Source organism: Panthera uncia (assembly GCF_023721935.1).
Source record: "Panthera uncia isolate 11264 chromosome B2 unlocalized genomic scaffold, Puncia_PCG_1.0 HiC_scaffold_24, whole genome shotgun sequence".
Taxonomy (NCBI): domain Eukaryota; kingdom Metazoa; phylum Chordata; class Mammalia; order Carnivora; family Felidae; genus Panthera; species Panthera uncia.
This window is the reverse complement of record NW_026057580.1, coordinates 67,428,124-67,443,296: the sequence shown is the minus strand read 5'-3', so window position 1 is coordinate 67,443,296 and position 15,173 is coordinate 67,428,124. Positions and strand designations below refer to the sequence as shown.

At 41.7% G+C, this 15,173-nt stretch overlaps 1 protein-coding gene across 4 annotated transcripts in view; it reads right to left on the bottom strand.

The window, feature by feature from the left end:
- The window catches only part of ARMC2 (armadillo repeat containing 2), a 131,109-nt gene that overhangs the window by 56,657 nt on the left and 59,279 nt on the right, over positions 1–15,173 (bottom strand). For all 4 annotated transcript variants that reach the window (XM_049654111.1, XM_049654112.1, XM_049654110.1 and 1 more), the window contains one exon: positions 1,759–1,904. In XM_049654111.1, the coding sequence (XP_049510068.1) occupies positions 1,759–1,904 (146 nt within the window). The remainder of the gene's footprint in view (positions 1–1,758; positions 1,905–15,173) is intronic.

The following is a 15,173-nucleotide window of genomic DNA, read 5'->3' as shown; positions in this document are numbered from 1 at the left end:
AGACAATCTATAGACTAATGCTTAGATGTAAATTTCATTAAGATTCCTGGATTAAAATTAATAAGCAAATATTAAATACTATTTATGTACACCAGCAACAGCCTATTAGGAAATATTTTATATACATATTTTATAGTCAGCATGTGCTATTACATTAGTTTCGGGTCTCCAACACAGTGATTTGACAATTCCATACATTATAACATATTCACCATGATAAGCGTAGTCACCATCTGTCACCACACAAAGTTATTACAATATTACTGACTGTATTCCCTATGCTGTATTTTCTTCCCCATGACTTATTTATTTTATAAGTAGAAGTTTATACCTCTTAGTCCCCTTAAAAATATGTTTAGAGATTGCATTCATAATTGCAGCAAAAGCCATGAAGAAATAAATCTGACAAAAGATGTGCAAAATCTTTTTGGAGAAAAAAATAAAATTTTATGGAAAAATGTAAAAGAAGACATCATAAACGTTTATTGGTGGAAGACTCAGTATCATAAAGGTGTCAATTCTCCACTCCTGCATCCCAATTGCTCTACATACTCAGTGCTGTTCTGTGAAAAATGCTAAAGTTCCTATCCCAGACCTTAGCTGATTCTCCAGTTCATGAGAAAGAGGGAAGAATTTGGACCTTAAAGGAGAAAAGAGGCAAAGGACTCATCTTGCCTTATAGCAAGACTTAAATCTATAACACTGGAAACTGTGTGGTACTGGTCTGAGGATGGACCAAACAAAGTGCCTAGAAACAGACCTACAAGTATAAGGAACCTTGCTTGTGTTTAACTAACTAGGCATTTAGAATCAGTGCAAAAACAAAATGCCATGTTCAATAAAAAGTGCTGGGACAACCGACTATCCACGTGGAAAAAAAATGAAAATTGGATTCCTACATGCCACCATGTATAAACACAAAATTTATGATTTTACAGTGCTTCAAAATGAGAGTGATAAGTACCCCAAATTAAGTATCCAGGCAGGAAAGCACAGTGCTGAAAATCAAATCTGGACTCATCCTCATACTGTGGTCAATTACCAATTCAGTGTTCGGGAAATTTTCTATTTTGCTAAACAATTACAGTGAAGTTCAAGAAATGCCCAGGTCTCTTGAGAAGGATAATTATGTTAAAACATTGGCTCAAGGAGCAGTGAGGGAGGAAATATAATAATTTAAAGACTGTTCTGAAATTAAACATCTTGCTTTAAAGCAACCTGGATTCAGATGGTCATCACTCCTGGAGTGAAGTGTGAGCATGATTAGTGAATGTGTGAGCCAAAGTTCAGTCAAACAACTGAAATAAAATAACCTTCTCTTACAAATCAGGTCAGATGAGACTTTGTAAGCAATGTTCCCCTTTTTGAGTTAAAACCCTTAAGTACCGTTTCTAAGTGTACTAGAAAGTTTACCATGTTTTGTGATATAGCTATTTATCTCCAATAAGCTAAGAGGAATTTTTGTTTGTGTAAAAACCCTAGGATAACTCCTGACTCACCAAAGAACTAAGGTGACTTACAATGGATGAATTTAGAATCGCATTAGAAAACCATATGAAATGGAGTCATCAGTTTAAATCATTTTTTTTGAACTTAGGCCATTAGATTTACTTTTTTTTTTTTTTTAGGTGAAGTAAGAAGCAAAATAGGATTCCTTGCCAGCCACACACACACGAATATTAAAGATACCGCCCCCCCCCCCCCAAATTTAAGCCTTAGCATTTGTGTAAGGCTGCTTTGTTTTCCTAGTCCACCTACCTGAATATTCTGGCAATATTGGTGCAGACATCCTTGTCAGCCATGTACTGTCCCATCACCGCGCAGAGCTGGGGGAGGGCACTGATGCTTAGCAACTTACTTCTTGCTGGTGGTGAATCAACCAAGTTTCTCAGTGTAGCAGTCATCTGGGATAAAAGCACATTTGCGCCATTTTGTTTTTAATTAGAAAATACAGCAATACTGATCAGTACAACGTGATTCATCCTACAAGCTTCATTAAATCAGTAGCAAAACCAAACCCCTTTTAAGCATCTCCTACCAGAGAACATGGGCCTAAGGACAAGTAGCATGAAATGGAAAAAAAAAAAAAAAATGGATACAAAGAGAGCCTACTTTGGTTCAAAGGTGAAGAATGAGAAATTCATGTTAATAAGCAATTATTATACCAAAACCCTAGGGTTAAATAGATCATCATCCGGGTTTGTTAGCTGTCCATAATAAGACTTTCACTTCACACTGAGACATGCGACATCAGTTCCACAGATTAGAAATCTCATTTCCAGGGGCACCTGGGTGGTTCAGTCGGTTAAACGTCTGATTCCCACTCAGGTCATGATCCCACGGTGTGATTTTGAGCCCCGTATTGGACCCCACTAGCAGTGGGGAGCCTGCTTGGGATTCTTTGTCTCTCTCTCTCTGTCCCTCCCCCACTCACATGCACACACATGCATGCACACTCTCTCTCAAAACAAATAAACTTTTTGAAAAATATTAAAAAAAGAAACCTCTCAGTCCATAGTCTTTTTTTTTTTAATATTTATTTATTTCTGAGACAGAGACAGAGCATGAGTGGAGGAGGGGCAGAGAGACAGGGAGACACAGAATCCAAATCAGACTCCAGGCTCTGAGCTGTCAGCACAGAGCCCGACGCGGGGCTTGAACACGCAGACCACGAGATCATGACCTGAGCCAAAGTCGGACTCTCAACTGACTGAACCACCCAGGTGCCCCTCAGTCCATAGTCTTAAGAGTAGCATCAAATATTGCTGTGACCAAAGGATATTTAAGACTGTTAGTTTCATTCTCTTCCAAGAGACAAGTATTTATTTCTTGCATATTCGTCTTATTTTATAAAAAATGTTTAGGAGAGCTATCTTTGTCTAAAAGTGAAGAAGAGAATAATTTAGTAAATCCAATTTAGTAAAGTTTAGTAAAATTGATGCTGCTGTTACCTAATACCTAATACCTAATTAATGCTGCTGTTTATTTTTTAAGTCTCTCCTTTTCAATTTAAATTTTAGTTAATATACAGTACAATATTGGTTTCAGAAGTAGAATTCAGTGCTTTTTCACTTACATACAACACCAAGTGCTCATCGTAACAAGTGCCCTCCTTAATACCCATCACCCATCTAGCCCATCTCCCACAATCCTCCATCAACCCTCTGTTCTCTATCATTACGAGTCTCTTGTGGTTTCCCCTTCTTCTCTCCCCCCCTTCCCATATGTTTACCTGTTTTGTTTCTTAAATTTCACACATGAGTAAAATCATGTGTCTTTCTCTGATTAACTTATTTTGCTTAGCATAATACATTCTAGCTCCATCCACGTCATTGCAAATGGCAAGATTTCATTCTTTTTTATGGCTAATATTCCATTGTATATATATATGCCACATCTTCTTTATCCGTTCATCAGTCAATGAACATTTGGGCTCTCTCCACAGTTTGGCTACGGTTGAAAATGCTGTTGTAAACACTGGGGTGCATGTACCCCTTCAAATCTGTATTTTTGTATTCTTTGGGTAAATACCTAATAGTACAAATGCTGGGTCATAGAATAGTTCTATTTTTAGTTTTTTGAGGAAGTTCCATAATGTTTTCCAGAGTGGCTGCTCCAGTTTGCATTCCCACCGATAGTGCAAGAGGGTTCCCCTTTCTCCACATCCTCGCCAACACCTATTGTTTCTTGTGTTAATTTTAGCCATTCTGACAGGTGTGAGGTGGTATCTCATCATGGTTTTGATTTGTATTTCCCTTATGATGAGTGATCTTGAGCATCTTTTCATGTGTCTGTTAGCCATCTGGATGTCTTCTTTGAAAAGTGTCTATTAAGGGCTTCTGCTCATTTCTTAACTGGGTTGTTTGTCTTTTGGGTGTTGACTTTGATACTTTTTTATAGATTTTGGATATGAACCCATTATCAGATATGTTGTTTGCAAACATCTCTTCCCATTCCTTAGGCTGCCTTTTAGTTTTGTTGGTTGTTTCTTTCACTGTGCAGAGGCTTTGTGTCTTAACGAGGTCCCAATAATTCATGTTTGCTTTCATTTTCCCTTGATTTCAGTGATGTGTCTAGAAAGAAGATGCTGTGACCAAGATCAAAGAAGTTGCTGCCTGTGTTCTCCTCTAGGATTTTGATGCAGTGTGATCTTTCCTCATGGAACAGTACAGACAGGCTCTTGGTTAAGAAGAGTCAGCTCAGGATTTGGATGCCTGGTCAAATCCCAGCCCACCACTCACTAGCTTTGGTTAGTTTGTGAACCTTCTGGGGAACATTTTTCTCATCGATAAAGTGGGGATGGTGATAATTGCCCTAGAGTTGTGAGGATTCAATGAGACAAGATGTGTGAAGGGCATTACCAATGCCCATCACCAAATAGGAGTTCAAACATCGTGTGTCCCATTCCCACATTTTTTGTGGGACTTCACACCCAAAATACAGAAGAGAGATACCTATCCTTAGAGTCAAATGGTAGAGACTCAAGTCCCAAATCTCTTTCTAGTTATGTGACTGAGGCACCCACTCATTGCACAACTTCCCCATCCTTTCATCTGTGAAAAGGGGTTCCTAATCCCTGCTCACCTCTTGGGGTGGTTGTGTGTATAAAATGGAAACATGGGACAATGTTTTTGTGCATTGTAAAGCATTATGTAAATATAAGGCTTCATTATAGCCATAAATAAACTTTAAAAACAATTATTAAGGTACATATCTTTGATTAGTTTTCCTTTGTAGCAACAGCAACAAAAAGATTTTGTTAAAATATAACTACCTTGAAATCAGAGAAAATAAAAATAATGCTTCAAGTAAATGTGTTCAAGCCTTTTGAAGTCAATTCAATTACACAGCAATTCAGTAAAGTATTCCCTGAAAGCTTCAGCATCCAAAACATTGGAGGGGAAAACAAACCACTTGAGCATTCCACTTCACCGTGGATCTATACAATATAGTCTCCTAAGCTAAGGAATGGTCTTGTGTGAAGGCTAATAAATCATTCTAGGCTTTCCAGGCCATCACCACCATAAAATGGAAAATTCTCATCATCAGACCCTGGCTCTATCTGTTCTCCTTCTCCAGAGACAGCCCAGGCACTCACTCAAGCACCGCTGTTTACATCAACCCGAGGAATGACTCACAAGCTTTCCCAACTCAGAGTCCAAAGAGCTCAGATGCTCATGTGAATCCTGACCTGAAGCCAGGCCATCAGACACCAGGGAACATGCATTCTAATCATCATGCACAAAAACATGTCCTCTTCCCTGGTCCCTAAGGCTTCACGGATTGGGCACCTTGATCTACTGCCATCCCCTTGTTCCCCACATCCAGCCTCTGGCAAGGGATGCCGTCAGCAAAAGGAACAGTTTTCTTAGGAGCTTTTATTTTCTTGTTTCGGCCTCAGTTTTTCCCTCTCTCGACCATTTTTCTTACCTCATTAGAAAAAGTTAAGACAGCTCAAGGTTCTTCTACTCCCAAACGCAGCTTGGATTCAATGGCCCAAGTCAAGAGTGGAGGCACACGTTTACATGTGACATGGCCTCTCCATGTACTGCACGTGTCACATTGTGGGGAGTGTGCAGAGCTGAGTGAGATGTGACATCAAGTATTGCCAGGTGTGTTAGCTGTGATGCTGGTAGAATAACTTAAGTGCAACATGAGCCACATACTTGAAAAATACACAGTAACACCTCAATCTATGCCACTACCGTCAACCTGGTTGTTCAAGCCCCAACCTCAGTGACATCCCAGAACCATGTCTTTCTGCTTTCTGTCACCACAAGCCCTACTAGCTTTTTGTCCACTTCTCCTGGGATAAGATTCCATCTTCAGACCATGGTCTACAAGGCCCTGTATGATCTGACTCTCACCAACCCCTCAAACTTCATCTCCTACCTTACACCCCCCACAAGCTGTTTAATGTTAGGTTATTTAGTATTATGTTTTATTGTCTGTCCACTCCTCTATACTCGAAGCTTTAGTGAGGGCCTATGCACGGTCTTTTCATCATTGTGCCCCTATGTCCAAATCCAGTGCCTGGCACACAGTGGGTCTTCAATAAACATTTGTGGATGGAATGACTGAATGGGTGAATACCTATGAAGGAAAGACTGGGATAAATAGAAAGGTTAGGATATCAGAAAGCCATGAATTAATCAGACAATATCTCTGAAGTAGATTTTAAGGTGATTTTAAAGGAGCAGAGGAATAAAAAATAATGGATGAAAGAAAAATGGACTTCCTGGAGGGGGCCCAGTTCTCTGTGCATTCTCTATTCCATCTTATTGATTATAGCAGCTCCTTTCTAGGCGCTAAAACTCTTCCCCCTTCACACCTAAGGGTCACCTGTTCTTCCTCTTCTTTCCAGCACCGGGATTGCTGGTTCCATTTAAGCCTGTGTCACCTCCTTCCCAAACTCTACAGACCTCTCAACAGGCTCTTTCCAACCTCTCCCCTGCCTTGTTCATCTCTCCACATGACTCCCTGTGGCCACAGGAAGCATCTCAAACTCTAGCCTTCCCTGTTCAAAGGCCTCCTCTGACTTCTGCTGGCCTATCAGGCACAATGCATATCTTAAGGGTGCTCACTCTTCACAGTGTAGTTCACGCCTCCAAGCTCACCTCTTGTCCCCCTTCCTCTTTTCAAATGCTGCACCACACTCACATCCTTTGACAAGTCCAGAATGGCCTCTTCAATCCCTTTCCCACCTCTTCTCCAGCCTGCCCATCCCCTGGACCAGCTCAGGGTTACTTTTCTGTGGAAAACTTTTCTGTGCAGACTTTTCGGCACCTGGTCACGATCTCCTCTAGGCTAACAGACCATCCTGTTCATGCCTGCACCATGCCCAGCACAGAAGCAAAGCCACGGTTTCATGCACCCTCTCTCCCACTGTGAGCTCCTTTGTATACAAATGGTTTCTTATTCTTCTTTCTACTATGAAGATAGTAAATAAAAAGCCCACAAAAAGCTGGCAGGATGAAGCACAGAAGAAGGGGATAAAAAGGAGATGAGGAGGAGAAAGAAGAAAAGGAGGACAAGGAGCTGAAGGGACAAGGGAGCAGAAAAGGAGGACCTTCCCCTTTAAGAAGACTCTGGCAAAAAAGTGCAGGGGATTAACAGAGGCCTGGTGGTAAACCAGAGCTCAAAGCCCTGAGGGCTGCAGATCGGGAGGAGGTCACCAGGGGGAGGAAGCAAGGCAGGCCCCCCATTTTGAGAGGCTGGCAGGGAGCCACCAATCTCACTGCTGGGTGGGGGTGGGGCTGACCACCGAGCACAGACAAGGGGCTGTTTCTGGGAAAAATGTAAAAGATCAGTGGGAGGAGAGTCTAGTTAAATACTGCCGTGACAGTTAAAGGCAAATTTCTAGTCAACCCACTTAACTCTCAGCCTTGCTCCAACTTTTAACAGAGATATATTTGCAGAAATCACTAATGAGTTTTCCATCCCCCCTGGAAAGCCCACCCAATGGGCCTGTCCCTAAAACAGGAGTTCACCAAAGTCCAAGCTTTATGCTCGTGGAAGTGTATCCATCTCTTAACTTTCCATTGTAATTTATATTGTTCCTAACCCTACTTATGTACTTTTCTGTTTTATTTTGGGATATAAAAAAGAAGCCCAAGTGACATGGTTACACAGATGCCTGTTGAGCTTCTAAAGGAGCAGTTCCCAGGTGTCATCTCACAAAGAAATAGCAAACCAAAGAACATGAGTTTCGATTCTTTTTTTCCTGTCTCCTAACAGTGCAACTGCATGGGGGCAGCGAGGCAAGCAGTGGGAAGAAGAAAAAGGAGAAGAATATAGAACTGATCATCTCCCAAGATGATTAATAAGAATTTAGTCGTCCTTGCTTATCAGCAGTGGTTAGATGATGTCTGAGGCATCGCCCACATTTTTGGTATATATCAAGAAAGAAACATTCTGGTGTGATTCCCGTTACTAATTTACTCCTGAAAAATGACAGAGCTACACTCTACAACTTTATGGTGCTCATTTTTTCTAAGGCACCTTCTTCTCTCCAGTTTCCCCAAATTTCTTGATCATAAGAGGTACTCATAAGAGGCCTCACCCTCCATCAGAATCTCCAAGAAAATGCTTGATGGCTTTGGCAAAGCTGTCCTATCTAGCACTGAACGTTCTCACTGTGTAATCAACACTGGGAGATGCATTTTATTTTATTTTTTTAATTTTTTAAAAATGTTTATTTATTTTGAGACAGAGCATGAGTGGGGGAGGGGCAGAGAGAGGGGGAGACACAGAATCTGAAGCAGGCTCCAGGCTTTCAGCTGTCAGCACAGGGCCCAACGTGGGGCTTGAACTCACAAACCGTGAGATCATGACCTGCGCCGAAGCTGGACGCCTAACCAACTGAGCCACCCAGGCGCCCCATGGGAGACGCATTTTAAAGGGAAAGATTACGTGGAGAAGTGATGAGATGATTCATGAAGCTTTTATAATTTATAAACAGCATTTTAGTACAGTAAAATTAGAATTCAAAAGCACCTATTTTTTTCAAATAGGCACTTTTTCATTATAGGCACTTAATTATCAATTTCAAATTATGTTCTCAACTATTAATTGAAATACTTCAGCAAACACAAGACATCATTGTCTTAAAATATGAGGCCTTCCTGATTTACATCACAGGATTTAAGAATGACAGCACAGGGCACCTGGGTGGCTCAGTCGGTTCAGCGTCCGACTTTGGCTCAGGTCATGATCTCACGGTTTGTGAGTTCGAGCCCCACGTCAGGCTCTGGGCTGACAGCTCAGAGCCTGGAGCCTGCTTTGGATTCTGTGTCTCCCTCTCTCTCTGCCCCTCCCCTACTTACGCTCTGTCTCTCTCTCTCAAAAATGAATAAACATTAAAAAAAATAATTAAAAGAATGACAGCATAGGCCCAGCAGCTGGGGCCTCATTCCTGCAGCCTCTCCTGCAGGGGCAAGGGGCAGGGGGGCACATGGCAGGGTGGGCTGTTTGGTTGACTTGAGCCTCTACGTACTGTGCATTTCCAGAGAGGACAGCCTTCTCTCTTCCCTTTGGACCTTCGTCCATCAGAACCCTCAGCCCCCAGGGGACTAATCAGCCTCTGCCCTAGAAGGCATTCCACCCTGAGGACTGCTCCAGAGCAGAAGGGCTTGCAGATCACAGTCCACCACAGAACTCCCGTTGCGGTGCAGCAGAAGTTCAACAGGCTTTTTGGCTGGCCCTGGAACTTCACCATCAATCATGGTATTGTTCCTTGGAGAAACACTTTTCCCTATTTCAAAAAAACCAGGTTTCAAAGAAACCTTTTGAACACAACACAACTGAAGACTGCACCATTAATTTGAAAATTATTATGTTTCCTCTACCAAAATCGGCATCAAGATTCAGTTTTAGTTATTTTTCTATATTGAATGCTATCGTGGAAAGAATTTGAGCAGCTTACTTTATGGTTTTTAAATCTATCCTGTGAACGTGATCTCATTTGCTCCCTACACCAGCCCCCTAAGGCAGACAGGAAAGGTATTATGAGCCCCACTTTTCAGATGAGAAAACTGAGGCTCAGAAAGTCCACCGGCTACCAGGTAGGTGAACATCCTAAGCTCTGACTCCTTGTTTGTTGTCTCCCCCTCTCCTTTTGGCTATCTCTGAAAGCATTCATTTTATTTCTCAATCACCTGGAATATCCATAACCAAAATCCCTCGAGCTTTATCTCGACTTAACTGCCAACTGCAAAATGGTTCACTTCTCGCTGATGATGTGAAAGAATAAACACAGCCACCAGAGACCACAGACAGTGTAAAATGATTTAAGAGCCAAAGCCACACCATTTTCCAACCTCAGCAAAACCATCTCCCTCTATTAATAAAAGCACACTCATTTTTTGGATGTGTGCCCAATTGCGACCACAATATATGCCTAAACCAGAGCCTCTGTGGTAACCCAAGAAGTTTCATACTGTCTCATATATGATTAATACAGTTCTGGCTGAGATGAGAGGAATCAATGATGCCACCTACACATGAAACCACTAGCACCCAAATTCCCAAGTGTTTTATTGGATTTAAGATATATGCACATGAAGGTGATAATAATTCATAATCCTTGATACTGCTTGGTGCCTGGCTATGGAGCCCACTTGGCACATTCCTATCATGGGTGTCCTACTTCAGCAGGAAGTGGTTCCGTCCTCCTCAAACACCCAATGCCTTACTCAGAGACTAACACTCGTCTGTGTTCGTGATTGTTTCTCCATTTACTGTCTCTATGTCAGTTACTTTGGTAAAATGAGGAGGTAGCTGATTCTGCTAGTTGCAGCTATTACATGTAACAGCATACTTGAAATTTTGAATGTTGTATAAACTATGTAGTATGTCAATATGGTAAAATGAGGAAAATGAATCGGAAAAAGATAATGTAATACCAAGAACTACCAAGTAATAACACCAATTTTCCTAATCACATGTTGAAGTTAGTGACATTTCTTTTTTTTTTTTAATTTTTTTTTTTTAACGTTTATTTATTTTTGAGACAGAGAGAGACAGAGCATGAACAGGGGAGGAGCAGAGAGAGAGGGAGACACAGAATCTGAAACAGGCTCCAGGCTCTGAGCCGTCAGCACAGAGCCCAACGCGGGGCTCGAACTCACAGACCGTGAGATCATGACCAGAGCCGAAGTCGAACGCTTAACCGACCGAGCCACCCAGGCGCCCCTAGTGACATTTCTTTATTGCCAGAACTGATATGTCTACAATGAAGAGATGAGGCTGAGCAGGTATGACATTAATTAAGAAGCAAATGTCAGATGCCTGGGTGGCTCAGTCGGTTAAGCACTGGACTTCGGTTCAGGTTATGATCTCACGGTTCATGGGTTTGAGCCCCTCGTCAGGCTCTGTGCTGACAGCTCAGAGCCTGGAGCCTGCTTCGGATTCTGTGTCTCCCTCTCTCTGCCCCTCGCTCACTCCCACTCTGTCTTTCTGTCTCAAAAGTAAATCATCATTAAAAAAAATTTTTTTAAGGGGTGCCTGGGTAGCTCAGTTGATTAAGTGACAGACTTAGGCTCAGGTCATGATCTCACAGCCCGTGGGTTCGAGCCCCAGGTCGGACTCTTGTGCTGACAGCTTACAGCCTGAAGCCTGCTTTGGATTCTGTGTCTCCCTCTCTCTCTGCCCCTTCCCCACTGAAGCTCTTTCTCTGTCTTTCTCTCAAAAATAAGTAAACATTAAAAAAAAATTTTTTTTTAAAGAAATAAATGTTTCTTCCCAGAAACAGTAGGCATAGGAATATTTACTTCCCACTCTTGATGTTCCTTCCTTGTGAAGAGATACTCTCTAGCATAATACTCCTGACCCGTCTCCATCCCTTACTTCCTGACTAGGGAGCACAGGATGCTCTCCTCTGCTCCTTCTGAGGAGATACAGCTTGTGATGGTCTAATTCAGGGATTCAGGTTGAGAATATATGTCTGCCTCACCTATAAATTACAAGTTCCAACCATGATGATAACTTTCTCCCCATCCCCATCTGCCTTAGTTTTTCTCTTATTTCTAGGTTCAAACCCAAGACACTACATTACATGTCTGGGGTCTCTGAGTCTCCTCAAATCTTTTTACTTGTTTTATTTATTTTTTTAATGTTTATTTATTTTTGAGAGACAGACAGACAGAATATGAGTCAGGGAGGGGCAGAGAGAGGGAGACACAGAATCTGAAGCAGGCTCCAGGCTCTGAGCTGTCAGCGCAGAGCCCGACGCAGGGCTCAAACTCACAAGCCATGAGATCATGACCTGAGCTGAAGTCGGACGCTTAACCGACTGAGCCACCCAGGCACCCCTCCCCAAATCTTTAGATATGCTAATCCCTGGAGAATCTGAGGTGAGCAAGAGTTACCTATTCATAGGTCTTTCCCAAGAAAGGGAGGAGAAGTGAAGAGGAAGAGCCAGGGCTATGACTGCCACCCCCCCCGCCCCCCATGCCAGTTGGCTGATTAGGTTTTTTAGTTATACTGGGTATTCCTTATAGGAAAGAAGCCTCCTAAGTAGCAAATGCTGGTCCCCTCTTCACTAACAAATACATCATTACAAAATTAGCAAGCCTAGTGGCCAATACCAAAGATTGTGACAAAAAAAGTTTCATTTCATCTCAAAAACAATATACTGAGAAGCAAATTGAGCCAGAAATAGTACTCTAGTTAACTGTACTATACAATTCAATTTCCTGGTTTTCATAATGTACGATAGTTATGTAAAATGTCACCACTGGGAGAAGCTGGGTGAGGGGTACACAGGACTCCTCTGTACTATTTTTGCAACATCTTGTGAACCTATATTTGGTTCAAAATAAAAGTTAAAGAAAACAAGCCAGACACAAAAGAGCACACACCGTATATTCCATTTTTGTTAAATTCTAGAATAGGTAGAGCTCATCTATGGTGAAAGACATCAGAAAAATGGTTCCCTTTATGAGTAGGAGAATGGGAATTAGCTGGGAAGAGGTGGGAGGAAATTTCTGAGGTGATAGAAATCTTCTGAATTTTGACAGGGGTGTGGATTACATGGCTGTATGCTTTTTTTTTTTCAATATATGAAGTTTATTGTCAAATTGGTTTCCATACAACACCCAGTGCTCATCCCAAAAGGTGCCCTCCTCAATACCCATCACCCACCCTCCCCTCCCTCCCACCCCCCTGTATGCTTTTGACTCATCAAACATCAGGGGAGGGGAATGGGAAAAAGTTATAAACAGAGAGGGAAGGAGGCAAACCATAAGAGACTCTTAAAAACAGAGAATAAATTAAGGGTTGATGGGGGGTGGAGTAGAGGGGAAAGTGGGTGATGGGCATTAAGGAGGGCACTTGTTGGGATGAGCACTGGGTGTTGTATGGAAGCCAGTTTGACAAGAAATTATATATAAAAAAACTCATCAAACATATAAGATCTGAGCATTTCATTGGATCGTAAATTATATGCCTCAATTAAAACAATAAGAAAATAAATGACCTCATTTGCCTCTTCCTACTCAAACAAAAACTCAAAAAAAATAAAAAAGATGCTTTAAAAATATTTCTGCTTAATCATCAAATCTCCAAGAAAATTATAAGAATTTAAGAAATATAATCATGGGAATATTTGCTCTCATTTTATAGCTATGCAGTTTATTTCCTCCAATAACCAGAACAAGGTTCCATCAGGTGGAAGTTATTGCCTTGGTTCTGATTTTATGGTCTGAGAGGTAGATTTCCCATAGGCAGGGTAAGCCACAGAAAGGGAGTTAACATACTTTCCTAGTTAAGTGTGCATACTCATAATAATTAACTCCCTAAATACATCTTAAAATGACTAAATATAACTAACACGAGATTTAAAGGACCCCAAGCAAGATTTACAGGTACAGTTGTTAATTACTAACATAATGTAAATCACCGCTTCACTGAATCTCCAGCCTTCAGTCAAAGGCATCACTTAAATTCCCTAAATCCTTGAAGCAGAGAATAGTTGACTCTGAGAATTTGGGGTCCGTGAAGTACCCAGAATCCTACGTTGCCAATATAGCACCCCCTTCCAGATTTTAGTTTCTATTCAGCACGGTTCTCCACAGAGCTTGTCAAAGACGGAAGAACATAAAAAGATCCAAGATTTGAAATCTACTTCTATCATCTTAATTTCTTGCGATTAATTTTTTTCTCATCAGAAGAAATTGCTATTCAATTAAAACTTCAGGTTTTCGAAACTCTGATTTTATTTTATTTAATAAATTTCTGCTGAGTACCAACTATGTGCCATATCCTATTCTAGTGCTTTGATTAGCTCATTAATTTTCCCAACTACACGTTACGTTGGTCCTTTAAACACGAGGAAAGTGGGGCTCAGAGGCTGAGAAGCGCTGCTAGGGTCAGAGACGAAAGGCCAGCTCAGGCGTGTGCTCTCTTCACTAGACAGCCCTGTCCCAGCACTGGGTACAAAGCCAAATGGACCTTCAGGCTTTTGAAGACGGGGTGGAGGAGGGCCACACACAGAATACAGCAGTGAACTCCCATGACTCAAAGCAGGGAGTCTACTCTGGGGCTTAGACATGTTTTTAAAAAATCAATGACATCAAAACACCTTTTCATTAAACAAAAACAAAAACAAAAACAAAAACGCATGGATAAAGAACTCCTATAAGCTTCCAAGACAGCACGGAGCACTGGAGCATGACTCCATCGCACCCGCCTACTCCAACTTCTCCACAAGAAGAACACGTGCCCTCCCGTGGGTGCTCTCCACAGCATTTCCCGGAGCTGACCAACCCAGTCCGTGCTTTTAAGATCTCTACTCTCCTGTACACGGTCCTTTCTTAGTTTCCGGGCCTCTGCATTTTCTCTTTTCTTCCCCCATTCCATAAATGTGGCCATTTTATAGAATCTGTTCTCTGACCTCCTCTACTAACTTTCTATACTCTCCCCTTGGTCTTTCTTGACTTCGACTATCACCTCCATGCAGACGGCCCTAAATCTGTTTTCTCAGCTTTACTTTCTCTGCTAAGCACCCGTTCAAAACTGCAGTCGCTTACTGGACAGCCCCACTCGGCTATTCTGCTGGCACTTTAAAATTTTCAGTTAAGACTAATTACGTAATTAATTTCCTTCTCTCACCAAATGAGTTCCTTGTATAACTCTCTAATTTCTAATGATGATAGTATCATTTTCTGAACCATCCGGGCTCAAAATGTCTGAGTCATCTCTCTTGGTTTAATTCACTTTCCTTCTCCCAAACGCAAGCCAAAGTGAAGGAATGGAGCAGGGAATGACGAGGGCCATGAGGACTAACATTACTAAGAAATTTTCTCTGAGAAAAAGGAAGAAGATAACTCAGGAGATGCACTGGGCAAAGGAGGGAGGTGACTAGGGTGTGAAGGACCCTCTGGGGTGACACTTGAAGGCTTCGAGGCCAGAGAAGTGAGCCGGACATGAGAAGAGGGGAAGGAAGCGAACCATGTTATCTGGATGTCACAAAACAGTAAAAAATGTTGTATCTGAAGCAGGGAAAGAATGTATTTCTCTATGGATTAAACTCAAAATCAAATGGGTCAAGCTGTAAACCAGAAAGGTTGGAAATAGAAAGGAATAAGAAAAAGTAGGAATGTTAGTTCAAGACAATCTGGGTTTTAACAGTTACATTATAGGGGCTCCTGAGTGGCTCAGTCCATTAAGCAACT